This window comes from Macrotis lagotis, chromosome 4, assembly GCF_037893015.1.
Source record: "Macrotis lagotis isolate mMagLag1 chromosome 4, bilby.v1.9.chrom.fasta, whole genome shotgun sequence".
In the NCBI taxonomy this organism is placed as follows: domain Eukaryota; kingdom Metazoa; phylum Chordata; class Mammalia; order Peramelemorphia; family Peramelidae; genus Macrotis; species Macrotis lagotis.
Window position 1 is genome coordinate 185,991,437 of NC_133661.1, and position 24,752 is coordinate 186,016,188.

A 24,752-nucleotide genomic window follows, 5' to 3' on the forward strand; every position below is an offset into this window, starting at 1 on the left:
TAGGAATTAGAGTCAATGAACCCTTTAAAAATGCTCAGATTTCAGAAGACAGTTCAAAAGAGAATCCAAACAAAGAGGACACTTTCTTTAGGATTATGTTAAATTTATTTTATTCTCATATTATATTATAAACTACATAACAGAAGTTTGCTGTTCCATATGCAATTGTCTTGTTCTGTTCTTTGCATACTGGAAAATGAATTTTTATTTAGTTCATGAGAACAACTTATTTGAAAAGGAAACATTATTAGCTTAGAGGTAGTTTCAGTTTAGTGGGGTCTTTTTGTTTTGTTTTTTTTGCAAGGGAATGGGGTTAAGTGATTTGCCCAAGATCACACAGCTAAGTATTATTAAGTGTCTCAGACTGAACTTGAACTGAGGTCCTCCTGACTCCAAGGCCAGTGCTCTGTCCACTGCACCACCTAACTGTCCCTCAGTTTAGTGTTAAAACTTAAACCTGGCGGCTAGGTTGAATGCAAGATGTTTAGAAGTGAGAGAAGTATGAAAAAATATGGGAAAACCATATAAGTTTTTAACTTCAACAGGGGTTTCTTTCATTCACCAGCCCCTATTCTCCAAGTTAGAAGAAGATGTTTTAGGTAGTGTTCCTAAGACAAATACAATATGAAAGAAGAACAAGTCCCTGGTTTTAAGGGCAAAGAGTCATTCAACTACCTACATGGATGGATCCTGATCACAGTTAGAAAGAATTCAGGCTGTGTCTACTCCATTCCTTAAGACTACCACGTGAATGATTTTTGGGTAGTTTTGTGGGGAAAAGGGTGAAGGGAGGGGAGAAACAAATTAGCTATAACAATTAATCTGCCCAGAAGGTCACATGATAAATTTTTTGAACTTCAGTTTTCTTATTTTTAAACATTAAAGCCTTATATAAATGAAAGCTTTCTAGACATGAAAAAAAGTAGTAGTAATAGGAAGAATGATAATTAGGATCTTTTCTTCCCACAAACTCTTATGTGGTTTTTTCTCCTAATGTCACAGAATCACAGAATTTCAAAAACCCATCCTATAACCTTCCTGAAAAATCAGTCATTTGGTTTTGAAGTCCTCCAGCAGTGAGAATAAATCCACCAATTCTACTTTGGAATATTTAGAATTTTAGGAAGTATTTTGATTATTGATATTGGGTTTTTTTGGTTAAATCAAACCTAAATTTTCCTCCTTGATACTTCCAGACACAACTTCTAGTTTTTTTCCCTCAAGGTCAAGGGGGAACAAGCTTAATTCATTGTCCATTATTTCAATATTTTAGTACTTGAAGACAGCTATCATATCCATCAAAGCTGTACACACATATACATATGATCTGGACTCACTTTCCCAACCCTAACTCTACTAGTAGATTGAAATCATGAAGCTTTAGTGATATAGGGACGCTTTGGGGAAATTATGAGTTTCTTCTCTGCTATGAGTACCAGGCTGTCATCTAGTATGTTCACCCTCATAACTTTTGTTCAGTGTCAGTTAGACTATTCCAGTTTTAGAGAGCCTTTCTTGTAGATATTTTGACTCCTTGGACAGTAGTAATCTAGTCTCTTTCCTAGATTTTCACTAGACTTCTGGTGGCACCTCCAAAAACTTGAAAGCAGTCAAATCATTCCATTTTCCTATATTCTTTCACCTAAGATGTTCCTGAGTAAACTTGGTAAGGAGAGAAGAATCAGCCAGTTCCCATAGTCATGGACTACATGGAAACCCCAGGTGAAGCATAAGATAGCCACTTGCCACTGACATATCCTCTACCCTGTTTCAAGTGCATAGTACATTTTCTTCTTTACTTTGAAAGCATCCAGGAAAAATGAAGTTGAGTTCTTTCATTGGAGTCTTTTATGTTTTGTCACTCAGCTTCAGATCATTAGAAATGTAAAAGGCTTCTCTTAATCATGCAATAGGCAGAGAGAAAATAGTGACAAAATTCTGATTTCCCATTATTAATCATCAGGCAGTTTCAGAAATAGAATTCTAAAGCTCCTCCTCTCCTCTCTTCTTTCCTCTCTTCTCTTTCTCCCACTTAGGAAAATGAAACCTTCCTAAATTTTTCAGCCAATGTTCATAGTGCCAACAAAGATTCAGCTAGCAGTAAAAAGTAAACAATCATAATTACTAAATAAATAATTAAATAAATACTAATACCACACTCATATGAATGAAACTTGTACTTGGTAGTTAAAGATGTGCAGAAAATAATTAAAACCTGTTAGCAAAATAACCTCTTAGAAGAAAAAAAATTGTCACAAAGTTCATACCCTAAAACTGTTTTTATTTTAAAGTAATACTTTTTTGATATTACAAATAATGTTGCTATATATATATATATATATATGAGAATTTCCACTTTGACTTTGATATCTTTACAATATATATATCTAATGATAACACTGAATAAAACCACATGTACAATTACTAATATTTTTCTGATTCTTAGTTCTACCAATAGTGAAATGTTCCTATTTTTTACACAGTCCTTTCAAAATTTGCCACTGATCTGTTGTCATATTTGTTCATCTGACAAATGTAAGTTGTAGACTCAGAATCGTTTCAAGATGCATTTCCCCTATTAATAAGAATTGATCTGAAAGACTCTTTCCTATGGTTGTTGATTACTTCAATTTATTTCTTCATTTCAAAACTTGTTAGTTATATCCTTTGACCGTGTATCTATTAGGGAAAGAGTTTTTGGTTTTTCTATAGTTATATAAATTTCCTATATATAATAGATAACAGACTTTCCATAAATTTTTAACCAAAATTCTCCTGTTCCCAATTAACTGCTCCTCTTTAAGTTATAGCTGCACTAATTTTGATTTTGTCTAAGCTTTTTGATTTTATAGAATTAAAAATAACTCATTTTTTTTCATGGTCACTTCTATACCTCCTTTCTTTAAGGAAACTGCTCCCTGCTGTAGTTCTATAAAGTACCTCCTACCAATCTCCAGTTGTGTATGGGTGTGTGTGTGTGTGTGTGTGTGTGAAATGTGACCTTTTTATAGTTGGACCATGTATTCATTGGGGATTCATTGTGGTACATAGTATAAAATATTGCTCTAAACCTAAATTTGCCAATAAAACTAATTTTATTCATAGGATCATTCTTCAGACCCTCTCTCAGATACTGTATTTTCCTTGGTTACTAAGATTTCAATAACCTTGCTCTACTGATCTGTGTCCCACAGATGATTTGAAACATCATGTGAGCAGGAAAAGGTGCAGGGGGACTATTAGAGAATAGGCAAATATAACAGCAGCACAAAGAGTCATCTGACAAGCTTGACATCAAAGGAAAAGGCCAAAGTCAACTTTAACAATGTGAACAGAAGAAGTATTCCACTTTAAGAGTCTGTCTAAATTATGGGCACAAGTAGGCATGAATATCCATCTCAAGAAGCATTGAAGTAATGAGGGTATTTCAGTAAATATCATTCCTATATATTATAGAGAGGCATGTTGGTATAGTGGATAGAGCATTGACCTTGGGATCTGGAAGAACTGGGTTCAAACTCTGCTTCTGGTATATAACTATAGGTGAGTTGTTTCTCTTATTCAGATGTTTTAGATGATAAGTTATGGAAGAGTTAGCAACCTGCAGTGGTAGAGGGTGCTTCTATCTAGTTTCTGTGAGTTCCCTACATTCTTGAAAGAACAGTTCTAGATTTTAAAAAATCATAATGATAATGAATACTTATGAGTATGACATCAACAGAAGGAAACTAAATCATGATTTATACTCATTGTTTAAGAAGGTAGAGAAATATATAATATATTTGACTTTTGCAAACCTGAATAATGAGTAAGCTTGAGAAAAATATATATGATGTATGTATAAAATGAAAATCTTTATTGTTCATATAAACAAATTGTAATTCAGGATAATCTGTATAAGTTGAGAAAGCTCTTCTGCCAAAAAAGAATCATTAGAATTTAAAAAATTTAATTCTGATTTTTAGCCTAGCATTAGATTCCTGAAAAAGGCAGTAAGGGTCCATCTAGTCCATTCACTTGTGGCTAACTTTGGAAATAAATATTCCAAATTTAACTTATCTAGTTAGACTCAGTTCCATTTTCAGGCCTGAGCTTTGATTTAGGTGTATATTCTGTCCCTGTGGCATTCACCAAGGAGTCATAAGACTCAGTCTAAAGTTCATTTATAGAACAGGGATTATGTTAGGCACAGTTCAATCCAGGGACCTTAAATGGAAACATAGAATATTAGAACTTAAAATACCAAAATTCTCAGAAAGGAGAGTTTAAGACAATAGTGCTTTGGATCTGATAATGATAATAATGTGATAGTTCTTTTATAGAGAGTATTTTAAAATATACAGAGTAATGTCTTTATAGTAAAGGTATAAGAATTATGCAAATATACTTATTTCACATATGAAGAATTGTTATATGAGGACAAAACTTTGATGTCAGAAGGGCTCAAAAAGAGTAAAAAGAGTGTGGGGTTGGATTGGTAGTTGTGCTGGTCCTTGTTTGAGAGGGATTTCTGTTATATCTGACTGAAACCTTTATCCATCATTTTCTCTGTTGTTTGGGAAGAAGTTATTTTCCCCTCATGAACTGAGTATAAAATAGAAGATAGAAGAAGCAAAACTACTTGAGGAACAAAAAAGTCCTAATTTCCAGTTTCTTATTTCTTTAGCTACATCATACTGATATGTTTCAGAAATTGGGAGAGGTTGGTTTCACCAGAAAAATCAGGTTTCTGATTTTTTTCCCAGGTGTGGGTGGAAGATGGGTGTCTAGTGATGTTAGGATGATGGGGAACTGATCTTGAATTTAATTTCAGTTTAGAAAACTTCTACATTTTATAGTCCCAGAGAATAATGGGCTATACATCATCCCTAACCAGAAGCCATAGCCACACCTCTATCCAGCTCCACCCCTACATTGGAACTGTATTATAGGAGAACATTCAGAGAGAAGAGAGAACTAGATTCCTTCCCAGCTCTGGAGTCAAGTGGATCCAAAAGCAGCAGGAGACAGAACAGTGACACTAGGTGAGGAGAGAAAGTCCAAGAATGGGAATGGCTATTTGAGATCACCTACAAAAAGGGATTCTTTGTTTATTGGTGAAGGGTGAAGAATGGGGAGCCCAGAGTGGTCAAGAGGATGAGTTTAATTACTATAGCAGAAGGATAAAGAAAGGGGGGGGGTGGAGAGGAGAAGCAGTTGTAGTGCTTTTCTCTAGTAGAGAGTTTAGGAGAATCCCTCCATCCCTTATTACATGGGGAACTTATTCCTGAGGTTGTTAGGAACTGGGGGTTTTACAGAGTGCTTAGAGCAGAGATTTCTCCTCTTCTAAAGTCAGGATTTCTAAGGAAAATTAAGAAAAGACATCTTTACACCTCAGACAAAATTTGAAAGTTACTCATTCACTCTATAAATTATAGTATATTAGTGTCGAGTTAGACTTTTCACAAAATTAATAGCAGTATTCCATGAAGATTGGAATTTGTGGACAATTAGAATGTGTTGGTAGCATTCAAGTGTGTCATTTGTTGTGCTTCTCTGAATGTTGCAACCTGGACAGTAGCTTGACTTGTCTACTCCTCATTCTAGATTTGATTTTATGATACTAGTAATAGCTAATAGTATGATACTAGTAATAGCTAATAGTTAATTTGTTTCAGGAAAATGTTGTCATATTTCATTCTCACAACAATCATAAAAGGTAAGTACTTTTTATTCTCCCCATTTTGAAGAAGAAACTGAGGCAAAGTCAAATGATTTGCCCCAGAGTCATATAGCCAGTAAGTGTCTGAGGCCAGATTTGAACTCATGATTTCCTGACTCTAGCCCTATCTATTTAGTCCTTCTTGAGTGTAGAGCTATGATAGTAATCTCTCAGGATAAGGATATAAGTGGGATAAGGAATGTAAAACAGTATAGATGAAATAGTGAAGACAAGTGGGAGTGGAGATGTAGTGGAGAGAATTTCAGCTATGAAGAGATGAGAAGCTGGTATCATAGAGGATGTTGCATTGTCATTTTCTGTTCCTTCTTTCCAATGTTTCTGCTCCTGTCAAGATCAGATGTTCCATACTATGATGGAGATTCTTTCCTTGCTCCTCCTCCTGGACCTGACTAGCTTTTCCCAGGCTCTGGACTTCTGGACCTCCCATGTGGACAATCCCAAGACAAGAATCTCAGGATCCTCACATCATTACTGTAATGTAATGATGAAGCAGAGGGGACTGATTACACGTTCTCATTGCATGCCAGTAAATACCTTCATCCATGAGACAAACAGCACCCTCATAAACATCTGTGCTACTCCCAGTGTGTCTTGTGGAAGACTCTCTTTGGAAAGATGTAATAAAAGCTCCCAGTCACTTAAGGTGACATATTGCTATACCAAGTCTTTTGCCCGGCCTCCTGACTGTGGATACAGGGCAAAGATAGACTTTGCAATTATCGGGGTAATCTGTGTGGAAGGCCAGCCTGCCTACCTGCTCCAACCCTAAATCTCCCATCTATGGCAACTTTTACTCTGGTTTTTGCTCTTTTCTCCTACTAACGCTCTGGAATATCTCATTGTTATACAGATTTCAACCAACTGCCTGGATTCCTTACCTTTCCCCTTATTGTGATAGCATATAATCTCTTTAGAGGCAGGAATTCCTCCATTTTAGTTTTTATGTCTCCATTGCTTAGGTAGCAAGATGGTTCAGTGGATACAATGATGGGCCTGGTGTTAAGAAGAAATCTTTCTGAGTTCAATCTTACTTCAGACCTTTACTAGCTGCATGACCCTGGACAAAACATTTGACAGTTTGCCTCAATTTCTCATCTGTAAAAGATCTGGAGAAGAAAATGGCAAAGCACTCCAATAACTTTGCAACATTCAAAACCAAATAGGGTCAGGGAAAATCAGACAGGATTGAAAAATTACTTAATCTCCTTTTCTTGGCACAGAGTAAGCACTTGGAAAATATTTGATTAATTGACTCTTTATCTAGCTAATTTTTATGGGGATATCAATATTAGAATAAAAGGCTTCAAAATGACCTGAATCCTACTGCCTTTCATATTTTATTGAGGGAACTTTCTACCTTATTATTTCTATCAGTAGAGGTCAGTCTTACTTTTTGGGAGGTATCTCTGCTTTTATTTTTATTTTCAATCCCAGATTCTCATCCCCCTCTACATTCACCTTGCTCCAGCAAGAAGACAAGAAAAATGATATTCATTAAACACTGGAAGTCATGCAAAGTATATTTTCATATTAGCCAGGTTCAGTCTTTTGTAAGAACTCTCGGTATTTGGCTTCTTCCCTTATTTTCTCTTGTCTCTTCAAAAGTAGAGTCATGAAAATGTTCAAGAGAGGTCCCTGGTAGGGAAATCTATTCTAAAAGCTCTTTTATTCTATAGAGCTATTGTATACTTTTGTTTATTTTATAGATAAATTCTTTCCATTTAAAATTTCACTTTCAATTAATTTAATTGCTCTGATTTAGTGCCTGTAACCTATGTGGCTTTCCATTTACTCCCTCTCCTCATGCCATGGGATGCTCATTGGCTTTACAACAGATCAACATTTTTTTTAAGGTTTTTTCAAGGCAATGGGGTTAAGTGGCTTGCCCAAGGCCACACAGCTAGGTAATTATCAAGTGTCTGAGACCGGATTTGAACCCAGGTACTCCTGACTCCAGGGCCGGTGCTTTATCCACTGCTCCACCTAGCCACCCCCAGATCAAGATATTCTTACGGCAAGGAATGGAAAGTGACATCTCACGTCTAAACCTGGATGAACCTCCCTTGATTTCACGTTGTGGAAACATTGAACTCTAGGGGATGATGACATTAAGGTGTGCTCTGTCTGTTGGGTGTGGGTAGCTAAGCAGGAAGAGCAGGTGAATGAAAAAAAATTAATCTCAAGACCATGGATGCCTGAAGGCAGAAATAAGAGAGATGACGATTGTGTATTGGCACAGAGGAAGAATTATAGAAATAAGAAGACAATCACCTTTCCATGCAGCTATTTAAGTGATATTGCTTTTTTAAAAATTAAGCTATTGCTTTATTTTTATCATTTATTTAAAAAATTTTGAGTTCCAAATTCTCTCCCTTCCTCTGGCCCCTCCCCTACTCACTGGGAAGGCCAGCAATATGATGCCAATATGTATGTGAAGTCATATGTTAAAAAAAAGCAAGAAAAATAAAACATTTCAATCTGTACTCAGAGTTCATGTATTCTTTCTTTGGAGGTACACAGCATTTTTCATCATGAGTTCTTTAGAATTGGAATTGAGTTGGATCATTTTATTTCTCAGAGTTGAATACTATTACTATTACAATATAGCTGCAGAATTAGGGTATAATGAGTTATATGAATTCATATTTAATATTCTACTTCTGCTCACTCCATAGAGTAATATTCTTTTTTTTAGGGTTGTTGTTTTTTTTTTTTGCTAGGCAATAGGGTTAAGTGGCTTGCCTAAGGCCACACAGCTAGGTAATTATTAAGTGTCTGAGATCGAATTTGAACTCAGGTACTCCTGACTCCAGGGCCAGTGCTCTATCCACTGTGCCACCTAGCTGCCCCATAGAGTAATATTCTTAAAACATAGTTCTGACCCTTGCTCCAAAAGATCCAAGAACTCCCTATTACCTCTGGATAAAATAAGGACTCTTCTGTTTGGAATTAAAAGCCCTTCAACAGCCTGCCTTCAGTTTACTTTCCAATTGTTCGTTATTTTCTTTATATTACTTCCTGATGATCTCAGTCTTTTGAAATTAGTTTATTTGCTGAAACTTTTTGGCATTAATCTGCCTCCTAACTCCATGACTTTATACAAGTATGTGTTATATATATATATATCTTCCTCATCTCTATTTCTTGGAATTCCTAACTTCCTTTAAATCTCGATTGGTGAAGTCTTTCTTATTCCTTTCAGTTGTTTGTGATCCTTCCTCCAAAATTGCATATATATAATGGAAGACACCTCATGAATTGTTGAGTCAATCCCCTATTTTTTGTATTTATTGATATTCATGTCTCCCATCTACATATGAAGTATCTTGAGAATACAGATTTTGTTTTTAATCTTTGTATCTTCAGCACCTGGAATAGTTCCTTGAATATAGTAGATGTTTAATAAATGCTTTGCAGAGCACCTACATGGTGTAAGACACTCAAACACTAGCTGTGTCACCTTGGGCAAATCACTTAACACTGTTTGCCTTAATTTCCTCAACTGTAAAATGACCTGGAGACTGAAATGGCAAACTACTCCAGGATCTTTGCCAAGAAAATGCCAAATGAGGTCACAAAGAGTTGAACAATTCTAAAATCAGAGACCAAGAAACAGAAAATGACAAAGGCACTTAGATGCTCATTTTTCTTAGTGCTATCTGGGCAATTTGTAGATATATCAAAGGGATATTTGCTAAACACTTATTGAACAGTCTTCCTGATGCAGTTTTGAGAACAGCTTTCCATTGCTTGTCCAGTCTTTGTTTAAAATGTGGAAGAAAAATTTGTGTGTGTGTGTGTGTGTGTGTGTGTGTGTGTGTGTGTGTTCTTATAAGGAGAACAAGAACCAATTCCAGTTTTCCCCTTGTAGTGTTTCTAAAGTGTCTCTTTAAGGTTTACTGAAATTTCAGGGTCATAACTCTGGAATAAGGTAACAGTGGAATGTGGGGTCTTACAAAAATTCAGAAAATTTCAGAATCATAATTTAGAATGCCTTCATTCTGAGCAACCAGTGGAGTGCTGGTGGACAGTATACCCAGGGTAATACCATTTTGAAGAGAGGTAGCCCTTCTTCTGGGGAAGGGAGCCTTATTTTTTTAATGCCTTTATAGTACAATTTTTAAATAATATAAGGAAATGACTTATTTAAAATTAAGATAAGTGAAAAATAAAGATGTATTTTTTCTCCTTCCAAATTCAGACTCTTTGAAATCTATCCATGGACCCTAGTTTAGTTTTTCTGCTTATATCTATAATATCCTTAAAAAGGAGAGAAGAAAGGTGGATAACTATTTCCTCCACACAATATAAGTGCTAAAATGCAAAAAAGGCTCTTAATTTAGAGTGATGATTTGTGAGACTGAACTCTGCAAGGTCATCAGCCTCACTCCTTCTTCCAGGGTCAACTGAGTTCAATGGCAAGATACAGGTCAGGATGATCCTAGATACAGGGTGGAGACAAAGGCTTTTTAAAAAACTATTTTATTTTTATTTATTTTTTTCAATTATATTTCAAGATAGTTTACAACATTCATTTTTATAAAGTTTTTCCCTCCCATCCTTCCCTCCTCCCATCCTAGATTACCCAGTACTGATATATACATATATATGTACAATCTGTTATACTTATTCCCATAGTAGTCATACTGTGAAAGAAGAATCAGAATAAAGGAGGAAATCTATAAGAAGGAAAAAAGCAAAAAAACTAAATTTAAAAGGTGAAAATAGTATGCTTTGATCTTCATTCAGATTCCATAATTCTTTCTCTGGATTTGAATGACATTTTCTATCACAGATTCTTTAGAATTGTCTCTGACTGCTATTGATTAAGAAATAGTTTTAACAGTGAAGCAGCTAGGTTCACAAGATACAGTATTAAATAACTATACTAACCAAAGACTCCAACTTCTGGGATTAGAAATCACTTTTTTGACAAAAACTGCTTGGAGAACTGGAAAATAGTATGGAACAAACTAGGCATAGACTCAACATCTCATACCCTACACAAAGACAGCATGGTTTGTACATAAAGGGTAATACTACTGCTGGAAAATATGATCATTTAAAGGTTTCAGGGTTCAAGCAAATATGAATGAATTCACTTAAAAGACTAACTTAAAAGAATTTAGGAACAAAAAATCTTATTTAATTATTCCTATGGTTAGTTGAAACTAAAAAAAGAGAAAGAGAACTGGGAATTAAAAGTAGCAGCCACAGCAGCAGCAGTAGTCACTGCCATCAGGAAAGGAATAGCATAAAGAGAAGTAGAAGAGAATGAAAGTTTATTTGGGAATCACACTCTCAAAGGGAAACCACCATTCAAGCAGCAGGAGCCAGAGTCACCATCAAGGTATAGGCAGTAAGGAAGGATATAAAGGCATGAGAGCTCATTTTGGGGAATCACATTTCCCAAGAGTGGGTTGGCCTCCCAAAGGAAGATGCACTTCAATTGAGTAGAGAGTGAGTTTTTAAAGGAGCAGGGAAATAAAGTAATACCTTGAAGGGGGCAGTAACTTGAAGAGCAGAAATGAGGTACTTAAGGGACAAGTACAGGAGGGGAATAGGTTAAAGATTCGATCTTTTTGGTCTAGGACAAAAATTCTTTGTTTTATTGATAGGGGCTTGTCTTGTATGTAGGGAGGCCTTACCAGGCTGGGGAAAGATATCTTACTAAAAGTTATTGTCCTCATCTGGATAGCTTGGACAATGGGATGGGGGGGTCAGTGTTAATGTAACTATTTGACAGTGCAGAGAGAACAGATTCGTTAAAGAATATATTTCTCTGTTCAGTATTTCCTCTACTACAATACCATAAGCCAATTAGAAGAGCAAGAAATCATTTATCCATCAAATTTATGGGGAGAATTTAAGACCAAAGAAGAGATAAAGAGCATTATGAAATGCAAAATGGATAATTTTGATTATATTTAATTGAAAAGTTTCTCCACAAAGAAAACCAATATAACCAAGATTAGAAAGAAAGCAGAAACCTGGGAAACAATTTTTATAGTCAGACTTTCTGATAAAGGCCTTACTTATAGAATATAGATAGAATTGAGTCAAACTTATAAGAATACAAATCATTCCCCAATTGATAAATGGGGATATGAAAATTTTCAGAATTTTTTCATATAAAAGGATATGAAATTTTCAGAAGAAGAGATTAAAGCTATCTATAGTCACATGAAAAATGACCTTGTCAAGTTCTTTGGTATTTTCCAGGTCTCAGTTTGTCTTAGGTAACACTCATTCAGTAATTAATGGCTTGGTAAGAAATGAGGCAAAAAAATGGCCCAGTTTGCCTTTATAGGAGTTTCTGGTCAGAACAGAAACCACTGCTATTGACATTCACTGTGAACCATCAAAACACAAACAATAAGTGAGGTTTGGATTGGGACCTGTTATTGGCTAATGAGTGAGAGCCAAAGCGATTTGGGCAGTCAAGTAGTTCCATTTGAATCCCATTTATCCATACCTAATTTTTTCAAAGCTTTATTTAAAAAATCATAAATAAAAACCATAAGAAACAAAAAAAGTTAATTGTCCCAGTTAAAAGACTGATAGAATAAATAAGTGGGAAAGAAAAAATCTAATCCCTAAACCCCAAGATACCTTGTGAAGTATAAGCAATCAAAATTTATAATGCTTTGGACAGAATACCCATATTTAAGGGTATGATTCCTTTCGTAAAACTTTATATAAATGCTAAAAGCAAGGAGAAACAACTGAAGAGGAACACAAAAGAACAGTCCTTTAAGAAGTATAACAGGAATGCAAAAGCAGAGATTGAAGAGCAATGTTTAAGTCAGGGAAATAATTTATTTTTGTTGGAGCAAGTGGGAAAGCTGTGTTGGAGGCAAGAAAATCATCTGATAAGAGATAGATAGGATGGATCACTGCTTGGGGTGGAGAGGATAATGATACATATAGCGGTGAGAATTAATTGTGTTATCATTTCAATTGTGTCCAACTCTTTGTGACCTCCATTTGGGGCTTTCTTGGCAAAAATATAGATCCGTTCACTATTTCTTATTTTTTCTTCTCTAAGAACAGAACTTTGGACTGAGTATGAACAAACATTAGCATTGTTTAGAAATCCAAATTAAATGAAAATATGATGAAATGTTAGGTTTGGATAAACTAAACCCTGAGTAGTAAAAGAATTGGCAGATGTGATTATCCATTTGCTTTTGGAGCAAGCTTTTGCATTTCAGGAGAAGGGTCACTGAAGAAAGATAAAGGTCTTGGTTTTCAAAAAAGGTCTTGAAAAATCTCAACAGATTGGAACCACTAACCAGATCAAATAATATGAAACCACATGGGCCTTGTGTGAAGGTGACTGTAGTTCTTTGCAAATTCTACGCTATACCTCTTTACATACCTCTCTTATTTAGTAAACAACTTTCCTATTCTCTTAGGGTTTTTTCCCCAAATTGTCTCTTTGCTATGACCATGACCCACTCTCCCTACAAATTGTCTCACTTGGGGGTCTAGCAAGGAAAGATTTTGATTGGAAAGTAACAGAATCAAATATGAACTGATCCTTCCGCGAACATGAAGGAAAGAAATAAGGTGGCTGACCTGAAGATCAACATCGACATTCCAATTGATTTCTATTGGAGAATGAGGAAAAAACACAAACAGGAGTGGACAGTACACCACTTTGTGACAGATGATATAGAAAGAAGACATCTTACTGTATGAGGGGCACACAATGAGGGAAGCTCTGGGATGAGGAGATATGCTGATGTCAGACAGGTGTGTGGGATTCATCTTAGATCAAAGAAGATTGATGTTAAGTGGAGAGAGATATCAGATGGGTCCTATACAAAGGATAGGTAAGGAAATGTAGTCAAAAATATAAAAATGGCTTGTTTGGTACACAAGTTGGACATTCAACAGATATTAAATCTTAATTTTTTGTAAAAAAAAAATTAGGAGAAAATTCTGGGAAGACTCTAAGCTCTCCAAATTTCCTCCACAAAAAAAGACCTGAGAAGAGACCTCAGGAAATACCTGACCTCCATGGCAAATATTGGTTTGAGTGAAGTGGAAAGACTCAGGTCAACTCTGCAGAATCAATAAATAAGCCCTGGAGGCAATTGAAAGGCAACCTCAGTATTAGAAATTTTCATTTAGCAGACATGTGGGGCTCTGACATCTAAGAAGAAGATTGAAGGATCTTCTACTGTCAAGGGATGCCAAGCACAGCTGATCAGATAAGTTCTGGGCATTGGCTTTGGAGAGGAGCTAGCAAATACTTGGTAAATGCAGTAGTGAGGGGCAAGGACCCTGTTGGCTTATGGGAGAGCAGAGTACATGATTTCAGTTCTGAGCAGAGAACAATTTTCAGCCATTGAAGGGATCACAGAGATCAAAAATCACTTTCAAGATAGTGTGACTGGGATTGGGAGCCAAGATGGCAACAAGAAAGGATCGAGTCTTAGGTGCTCTCTGATAAAACTTATAAACTAAGGACTCTAACCAAACTTTCAAGAGACAGAACCCACAAAGGGACCCAGCGAGGCAGTTCTCCTACTCAAGGTAACCTGGAAAAGAGCAGAAAGGCTCTGCTCCCTGGGGTCGGAGGGGCAGCCTGCCAGAGGGGTGGCCTGCCAGAGTGAAAGAACTTTAGCCTCCCGGAGGCAGCCCAGGGCGCTGGGAGCCCCAGCTCACAGAAGCAGGGGAGTCTCTGGAGCTACACCCTGGGGAGCACTGGGCACAAAGTGGGGGAACAGCGGGGACCTCTGCCAGAGCAAGCACGTGGAGCCCAGCAATCAGGACACACAGCAAGCAGCTTGGTCTGTTGGCAGCCCAGATCCAGGAACATAAGCCGGAGGAGCCGGTAAGCAGGAGCCCCCAGGGCATGAGCCCATTGAGCTGAGGGAGGGGAGTGAAGAGAGAGACTGCAGAGCTCTGTCCTCTGCCTCTGGAACAGGACGCTGGGGTTCTGACCACATTCAGATCCTGATCGCAGTCTAGGCCCCCCCCCCAGAACATCAGGGCCCCCCCACCTCAGGCCCATGGCAGAGGGGGGCACATATGGTCATTCACAGACCAGGAGGGAGGACAGAGACTCACACACTGAGACCCTTGTGGGAGTGTCCCAAAAGCTCAGGAAGCCCCCCAAAACCAGGCCCAGGCTGGGAAAATGAGCAAGCAGAGAAATAAGAGGAAGACCATTGAGAAATATTTTGCAAATGAGCCCAAGAAGGATCAAAACACTCAGTCTGAAGATGAGGAAGCACAAGCTCCTGCATCTAAAGACTCCAAGAAAAACAGAAATTGGGCTTAGGCTATGACAGAGCTCAAAAAAGACTTTGAAAATCAAATGAGGGAGTTAGAAGAAAAACTGGGAAAAGAAAGGAGAGAGATGCAGGAAAAACATGAAAATGAAGTCAGCAGCTTAGTCAAGGAAATCCAAAAAAATGCTGAAGAAAATAGCATGCTAAAAACCAGCTTAGGTCAAATGGATAAAACAGTTCAAAAAGTTATTGAGGAGAAGAATGCTTTGAAAAGCAAAATTGGCCAGATGGAAAAAGAGATAAGAAAACTCTCTGAGGAGAACAAATCCTTCAGACAAAGAATAGAATTCAGGGAGACTGATGAATTTATCAGAAATCAGGAATCAATACTTCAAAACCAAAAAATGAAAAATTAGAAGAAAATATGAAATATCTCATTGAAAAAACAACTGATCTGGAAAACAGACTTAGGAAAGAATTTAAAAATTATTGGAATACCTGAAAGTCATGATCAGGAAAAGAGCCTTGACATCATTTTCAAAGAATTACTATAGAAAAATTGCCCTGATATTCTAGAAGCAGAGGGCAAAATAGAAATGGAGAGAATCCACTGATCCCCCTGAGAAAGAGATCCCAAAAAACCAACCCCTAGGAACATTATAGCCAAGTTCCAGGACTCCCAAGTCAAAGAGAAAATATTACAAGCAGCCAGAAGGACACAGTTCAAATATCATGGAGCTACAGTCAGGATCACACAGGACTTAGCAGCAACTACATTGGAAGCTCATAGGGCTTGGAATATAATATACCAGAAAGCAAAAGAGCTTAGAATGCAGGCAAGAATCAACTACCCAGCAAGGCTGAATGTCCTCTTCCAGGGAAAAAGATGGACTTTCAATGAACAAGGTGAATTTCAAATGTTCCTGTTGGAATGGCCAGAGCTGTACAGAAGGTTTGATCTTCAGATACCGGACTCAGGTGAAGCATGGAGAGTGGAGGAGAAGGGGAAAATATGAGGGACTTAATAATGATGAACTGCATGTATTCCTGCATAGAAAAATGACACTGATAATACTCATATGAACCTTCTCAGTTAATAGAGCAGGTAGAGGGAGCTTTTATAGTTGAAACACAGGAGAAAGCTGAATTTGAAGATAAAAATATGGTGCAAAAATGGAGTCAGTAGGAAATAAAAGGGGAAATGTAATGGGAGAAAGAAAAAGGAGAGGGGGAATAGGCCAAGATATTTCATATACAAAGATTTTTCTTTATTACAATGAGCTATTGCAATGATATGGAAGGGGGGAGGCAAGGGGGAATGAGGGAACCTTTGCTCTCATCAGAGATGGCTAGGAGAGGAAACAGCATATATACTCAATGGGGTATAGACATCTGGAGTAAGAAGGAGGGGGGAGCAGGGGAAAGGGGTGGGATGTGAGTAAAGGAGGAGAGGATGGACCATGGGTGGAGTGGTCAGATGTAACACATTTTCTTTTGTACTTCTTGCATGGGGCTGGGATTGGAAGGCCTGTCCAGGACCATAGGGCCAGGTGGAGGCTAGGCCTAAGGGGTGGTATGGGGGCTCAGGGCCTCTTGGTCCCAGGACCAGGCATCTTTCTGCTGCACCACTCAGCTACTCTACATTAGAGTCAGAGTGAAAGGAGAGAGGAAATATAGTACATAGTAGTGGAGAAATAAGAAAGGAGGGAGTTGCGATCAGCAATGGCAATGTTGGAAAAATATGGAAGTAACTTTTGTGATGGATTTATCATAAATAATGTGATCCACCCATGACAGAGTTGTTGGTGTTGGAACAAAGACTGAAGCACATTTTTTATTATTATTATTTGGGGGAGGGTGCAGGGCAAATGAGGCTAGATGGCCTGCCTGGAGATGCATGGCAGGGTGATCAGTGGTTGTCTGAGGCCAGATTTGGACCTGGGTGCTCCTGGCTCAAGGGCCAACGCTCTGTCCACCACCCAGCCACCCCTACTATTATTATTATTTTATTTCATTTTAGGTCTTTTTTTTCCTTCTTTTTGGTTTTTGCAGGGCAGTGGGGATTGGGTGGCTTGCATGTCACATGGCTGGGTGATTGTTGGGTCTATGGGGCTGGATGTGGGCTCAGGTGCTCGTGGCTCCAGGGCTGGTGCTTCCTCCATTTCGCCACCTAGCCATACCTACAATTATTACTATTATTATTTTTTATTTTAATTTTTTTCTCTCCCCTTTATTGCTCAAGCAAGTCTATATTTATGGGGGGAATGGGGCATTTCATTTACTCTTAAACAAGAATATTTTATTAATGTAAAAAAAAATTTGTACAAAAATGAGAATAAAAAAATGAAAAAAAAGATAGCATGACTGGGGGTGGCTAGGTGGCCCAGTGGATAAAGCACCGGCCCTGTAGTCAGGAGTACCTGGGTTCAAATCCGGTCTCACACACTTAATAATTACCTAGCTGTGTGGCCTTTGGCAAGCCACTTAACCCCATTTGCCTTGCAAAAACCTAAAAAAAAAGATAGTGTGACTGGGGCCCCTAGCTGTGGCTTAGGAATGAAGAGGAGAGCCCAAGGTGGGGGGGTGTCCCAAGACAGACTTAAGAAAATAACAGTAAGAACAATCTGAGGCTTTGGTCATTATTCCCTTTTCCTAGGGACTACAACTTTAAGAGTTATTAAATTAATTTTAATGAATTTAATTAACTTCAATTAATGGCTGTCAGGATCAAAATGAAACAATAGATAAATAAAATAAGCAAACAAGAAAGAATCTAATCACAAATAAGGAGAGAGAGAAGATCTGGATTCATATTCCCAGGAAGATAATGAAACCAAAACAGATACTCCTTTTTCAATGAGAAACATCAAATGGTCCTAAGTACAAAAAGAGTGCTTAGAAGAACTTAAAAAGAATTTTAAACACCAAATAAGAGAGATCATTGAAAAGCTAGAAAAAAGCAATCCAAGAAAATCCAGAAAATTATGAAAAGAAAGTCAACCAACTGGAAGTAGAGAATTAAAAATAAAAAAAAGAAAATAATGCCTTAAAAACTATAATTGGACAAGGGGAAGTCAATGACATTCCATCTCACCAAGAAATCATAAAGCAAAACCAAAAGAATGAAAACAGAAGAGAAGTGAAACATCTCATCAGATAAACAACTGAACTGGAGAAAAGATCAAGAAGAGATAATATAAGACTAGTAGGACTATTTGTAAAATATTGGAAAAAATCTTGATGCAATGTTATAAGAAATTATTAAGAAAAATTGCTTTGAAGTTCTAGAACAAGAAAAGAAAATAGATATAGGAAAAAAATTATCCATCAATTATCACCTAAAAGAGATCTCAGGAGTACAACTTACAGGAATAACATAGCCAACAAATTTCAAAGTTCCCAGGTTAAGAAAAAAAATATTGGAAACAACTAGGGAAAAAATTTAATATATTGGAATTACAAGAAAGATCACATAAGATCTAGCATAAGACCTACTACTTTGAAGACCTTAGATCTCGAAATACTATATTTTGTAGAACAGAAGAGCTGGGGTTGCAACCAAGGGTAATTTACCAAGCAAAATTAAGTATAATCCTGATGAAAAAAAAAAGGATATTAACAAACTGAAAGACTTTCAGATTTTTTGTAACAACTTCCAGAACTTAGGGGAAAATTTAGCATATAATATCCGGGAGAAATACAAGATAAACTTTAAAAACCTTAGTCTCCTTGGGAACTGATTAAAGAAGGAACAACATATATGTATAAATATATATATATATATTTATACATATATAAATATATCTAGAAGGGTATAAAAGTCTTCAAATTCAGAAAGAAATGAGAGGGCAAGGGGATGGAGAAGAAGAAAGGGAGGCATTCTTAGAGGGGAAGATAGGTTAGGAATAGGTAGTGGGTAGAAGCAAAGGAAAGAAGTGAGGAGAGCTAGGGTAAATAAGATGAGGAAAGTGAGGAAAATTAGGAAAGAGGAAAATACACAATTAATGATAATTCAGAATATGAATGAGATAAATTTACCCATGAAACAAAAATGGATATCTGATTAAAAATTCAACAATGTGTTGCTTTCAGAAAACATTCTAAAAATGAGAGATGCACACAAAGGTAAAATAAAGGGCTGGAGTGGAATTTATTATGGAAAAAAAGCAGGGATAGCAATCAGGACCTCAGACCAAGTTAAAGTTAAAATAAATTTAATCAAAACTGAAAAAATAAGGAAACTCTGGGTCAGGAATATTATTCGGTATTGTTTTAGATCATTTAAAATACCTAGACAGTGTGAAATACCTAAGCATATACCTGCCAAAACAGACACAGAAACAATATGAATAAAAAGATAAAACACTCTTTATATAAACTCTGATCTTATCAATTGAAATAATATTTATTGTTCATGAGTAAGGCCAATCTGCATTTTAAAATGACAATTTTACCTAATTCTTTATTCAATGTCATCACAATTAACTTGATAAGAATTATTTTACTGAGGTGAAAAATATAATAAATTTTATTCAGAGAAACAAAATGTTAGGAACTTCAAAGAAACCAAGAAAAAAAGATGTAAAGGAAGTAGATTCAGCAGTAGCTGACATTAAACTATTTTATAAGGTGAGAGCATTGTTAAATTGTTAAAAAAAAAGATCATTTTGATTATTTTAAATTAAAAATTTTGTAGGAAAAAAAACCTGTGTAGCAAGAATAGAAGGAATGTATGAAACTGGAAAAAAACTTTCAAAGACTATCTCTCAAATAGGATTTGTTTGAGTTGCAGTATTGCTATGTTATAGGAAATAATGAGATGGTTTATTTAGAGAAAGTTGTAGGACTTGAACTTATGAAGGGTAAAGCTAGACATTTTCAGAGAAATGATGATAGGAGAAAATAAACATAGTATAAATTTACATATATGTGTATGAAGGTCTATATGTATATATGTGTAAGTTAGTAGATATCTATACATATGAATATATATATATATATATATATATATATATATATATATATATATATATATCCATGCTTAATTGTAGCCTTCTTTAGGGTGGTAGAGGCAGTGGGTAATAAAGTAAAAAGTACACAGCAGAGAGAACAAAAGAAAACCAATAAGGAAGCAAAGAAAAACTGGGCAGCTTTGAAAACAATGGGTAGTATTATATAGGTTTTCTTGAAATAGAAATGTATCATTTTATTGAATCCTTTTTTATTGGCAATTTCTTCTCTTTTTTCATTTTGTATTTAAGTTTAAAATAAAAAATTTCCAAAAAACCCAAAAGAATGAAATTTTTTAAAAGAAGAAAATATTATGCCAAATAAAAATATTATGCCAAATAAAATACAAACTATTTTGACTCATATTAAAGTCATTTTCTATATTCTCATCATACCCTTTCACTTCTTACCTTTGTCAGGAACTACTTTTTTTATGAGATGGGGATGGATCTGAAAAGTGTGAGTCCCCTACTGTTGCTTCTTGCCCATTATAAGTTTCTTTTAAGTCTTGACTCTTTTTATATCCCTAATTATTAGTAGTATCTGATACATTAAGTGCTTAGTACATGTGTATTGATCAATTGAATGTTTGATTACGATCCATCCTAGGAAAATTTTTGGTTCTACCTTTTGAAACAATTGCTGACTCCATCAAGGAAAAAGCCCATTCAATAAATAGAAACATGATACTAAGCTAGCAGGCTGGGATGACAAATACTTTTGTTGTAGAATGCACAAGAAAGGTATGACTAAACCTACCTAAGAAGTCTTCAACAGCTTCACTCATGGTAGAGTTGCTAGTATCAAGCTCAAAAGGATGATAAACCTTTTGAAAATGGCAAGAAAATAAGTCTAAATTTCAAGTCACTATTTCTAAGGACCATAGAGAGTCCTCATTCCCTCACCCCATTTCATCCCTTCCCCTTTCAAGTACAGAGCAATCCTTCTGGAATCTATTGGGTCTCTAGACTTGTCATTGGCCATCTTAACAGGATCGTAGCAACTGGCACCCATTCTCTATATCTGATACAGGTTGGTTGCATTCATACCAAGACAGGAGGAGATGAATTACTTTGCTTCTTAATGGATTATTCCTCTCTTAGGAGTATTCAGTCTGACGCACCAGAGTTGAATTTCCAAACAATTCAAATCAATCTCCCTTCAAGGAATAGATTGTGAGGGAAGGAAGAGAATGTTTTCTTTCTCACTGAATAAATTATGAGAATGAAAAGCAAAGGGTGGCAGTATTTGTATGCTGGGGACTTGGGGAGTAGACATTATTTGGGAGTCAGTGGTATTTAGTTAATACTTTGAATACTGCTTCGCAAATGACACTCATGATACCAGAGTGACTTAAGGCTTATTATTTTCCCATTTGATGCTTTAGCTTCCCCCTTCCATAAAAGGAATAAGTACCTAGGGGACACAGAGATGCTTCCTCAGAGACCTGGTGTAGGTTGATGACCAATCAGTTTTCATGGGGCTACTATGATACTATGAAAAAAATTCTAAGACCAATGAATATACCGGACTCTCAGAATTAAGCTAAACTAGTTTATGGTTTAGTTTATGGGACTGTAGTTTGAAGTTGAAGCCTTACAGAGAAAACCCCTTTTTCCCACCAGGCAAACAAATGCCCCAGAATTAGACTAAGTTTTTTTTTTTATTATTATTATTATTTGCAAGGCAATGGAGGTTAAGTGGCTTGCCCAAGGCCACACAGCTAGTTAATTATTAAGTGTCTGAGCCCGAATTTGAACTCAGGTACTCCTGACTCCAGGCCCAGTGCTCTATCCACTGTGCTAGAATTAGACTAAGAGTCAAAGCAGTTATTAAATGTAAGGTCGTTGTCTCTAGGGATAAAGTATTTTTTTATGTTGTTCCTACAAATAACATAGATAGAATGTCTCCTGTAACTCTCTTATTAGACATTGTTAGCAGTTACATAATGTCACAAAAACTACCTTACTACAGATAGGAAGATCTTTGAGAGAACAAACTACATATATATATATATATATATATATATATATATATATATATATATATATACATATATATGTATGTACATATATATATTAATTGGTTGTCACAAGAACATGGCATATATCATTTTTATCACATTAACAGTCTATCATAAACAATTATTTCTCTAAATATTTAAATCTTCCTTTAAAGTATTTCATAATTGTGTCACAGAATTCCAGTATGTGTCTGGGTAAGCAAACTCCTGGATATTTTATAATAATTCTATAATGATTTCAAATGGAATCTGCTTTTCTTTTTTTTATCTAGTTTAACTCTTTAATTTTTTTTAAATTTTTATTAAAGATATTATTTGAGTTTTACAGTTTTCCCCAATCTTGCTTCCCTCCCCCCACCCCCACCCCACAGATAGCACTCCGTCAGTCTTTACTTTGTTTCCATGTTGTACCTCGATCCAAATTGAGTGTGATGAGAGAGAAATCATATCCTTAAAGAGAACAGAATTCTCAGAGGTAACCAGATCAAACCATAAAACATCTGGGTTTTTTTTTTTCCGAATTAAAGGGAATAGTCCTTGTACTTTGTTCAAACTCCACAGCTCCTTATCTGGATACAGATGGTACTCTCCTTTGCAGACAGCCAAAAATTGTTCCCAATTGTTGTGCTGATGGAATAAGCAAGTCCTTCAAGGCTGAACATTACTCCCATGTTGCTGTTAGGGTGTACAGTGTTTTTCTGGTTCTGCTCATCTCATTCAGCATCAGTTCATGCAAATCCCTCCAGGTTTCCCTGAAATCCCATCCCTCCTGATTTCTAACAGAATAATAGTATTCCATGACATACATATACCACAGTTTGCTAAACCATTCCCCAATTGAAGGACATTTACTGGATTTCCAATTCTTTGCCACCGCAAACAGGGCTGCTATAAATATTTTTGTACAAGTAATATTTTTACCCTTTTTCCTCATCTCTTCAGGGTATAGACCAAGTAGTGGTATTGCTGGGTCAAAGGGTATGCACATTTTTGTTGCCCTTTGGGCATAGTTCCAAATAGCTCTCCAGAAGGTTTGGATGAGTTCATAGCTCCACCAACAGTGTAATAGTGTCCCAGATTTCCCACATCCCTTCCAACAATGATCATTATCCTTCCTGGTCAAACTGGCCAATCTGAGAGGTGAGGTGGTACCTCAGGGAAGCTTTAATTTGCATTTCTCTAATAATTAATGATTTAGAGCATTTTTTCATATGGCTATGGATTGCTTTGATCTCCTCATCTGTAAATTGCCCTTTGTATATCCTTTGACCATTTGTCAATTGGGGAGTGGCTTTTTGTTTTAAAAAATATGACTCAGTTCTCTGTATATTTTAGAAATGAGTCCTTTGTCAGAAGGAATCTGTTTTTCTATCTTTTTCCTATTGAGGTTTGTGGAAATTATATAGAATGAGTGATTACTTTGATAGTGTTATTTCATATTCCGCTATTTTTCTAAATTTATTAATTGCCTTAGATTTCTTTTAGTTGAATCTCTAAGACCATCTAAATAGACTATCATTTTTTTGGAACAACATTAATTTTGTTTATTCTTTGCCTTTTTTATTATTTACTTAAATTTCATTTTCTTCTCTGACAGCTAGCATATTTTTTATTTTGAAAAAAATTTAATTCAATTTTGTTTTCATTTCAGTTCCAAATTCTCTCTTCTCCTCTCCCATCCCATACTTTCAGAAGATAAGACAAATTAAACTCATTACAAAAACATGCAGATGTGCATATTTGTTCTGCATTAGCCATGTTCCTTTAAAAAAAAACAAAAGAAATTGAAGAAAGTGTTCTTCAATTAACATTCCAAGTCCCTCATTTCTTTTTCTACAAGTTAATAGTATGTTACTTCATGAATCTTTTGAAATTATGTTTCATCTTTGTGTTAATGTCTTTCAGAGTTGATTATCTTTACAATACTGCTGTTTCTGTCAAAATTTTTGTCCTGTCTCTGTTCCTTTCACTGCATCTGTTCTTAAAATTTTCCCAGTTTTTTAAACCATCTCCATCATGTTTTAGAGCACAATAGTTTTCCATCATTTTATATATTATAACTTGCTCAGCCAGTTCACAATCAAAAGACATCCTCTCAGCTTTCAAAGACTTTCTCTCTTAGATCTGTTTGAAGTATAGACCCAGAAGCAGTATTGCTCGGTCAAAGTGTATAGTTAATAGCTTCCTGGAATTATTCTAAATTGTTTTTCAGAATGATTGAACTAGTTTATAGCTACAGAAATAGTGCATTATTAAACCCATATTTCCATATCCCTGCTAGTATTTGTCATTTTCCATGTTTGTCATCTTAACCAGTATGACGTTTGCACCTTGGAAATGTTTGAACTTGCAAGTCTATAATTGTTAGTGATTTAGAGTATTTGTTCTTGAGGTTATTGATGGCTTTAGTTTGATGCATAGCATTCATTATATTTGGTGTTGCCTTCTATTTAGTCATATTTCCATTCTCAGCTTCTGAATTGGAGCTAGAACCAGGCTCATTCCTTTTCTGCATTCTTAGATGGAGCTGGCAGGCCTTGCGTAGCCTTTTCTCCTCTGAAGTCTGGGTGCAGTTCTAGATAATGTAATTGGTACGAGGCCCAAGGCTTCAGCATAGTCCCTGGCTCCTGCTACTTCTACTTGTAGCTCAGCTTTGTCTCATCCTCAGCCCTTTTTGTCTCTCTTTGTGAAATCCCCAACCAGGAATAGGGTCCATCACTTGCTATGATCCTAATAGGCCCCAAACAGATGT

The 24,752-nt window shown here is 36.1% G+C and overlaps 1 protein-coding gene across 1 annotated transcript; it reads left to right on the plus strand.

Moving 5' to 3' along the window:
• The first annotated feature begins 6,074 nt into the window (after positions 1 to 6,074).
• LOC141522794 (ribonuclease pancreatic A-like) lies at positions 6,075 to 6,491 on the plus strand. Its single transcript, XM_074236241.1, has one exon. The coding sequence runs from the start codon at positions 6,075 to 6,077 to the stop codon at positions 6,489 to 6,491; it is 417 nt and encodes a 138-aa protein (XP_074092342.1).
• The last annotated feature ends 18,261 nt before the right edge of the window (positions 6,492 to 24,752 follow it).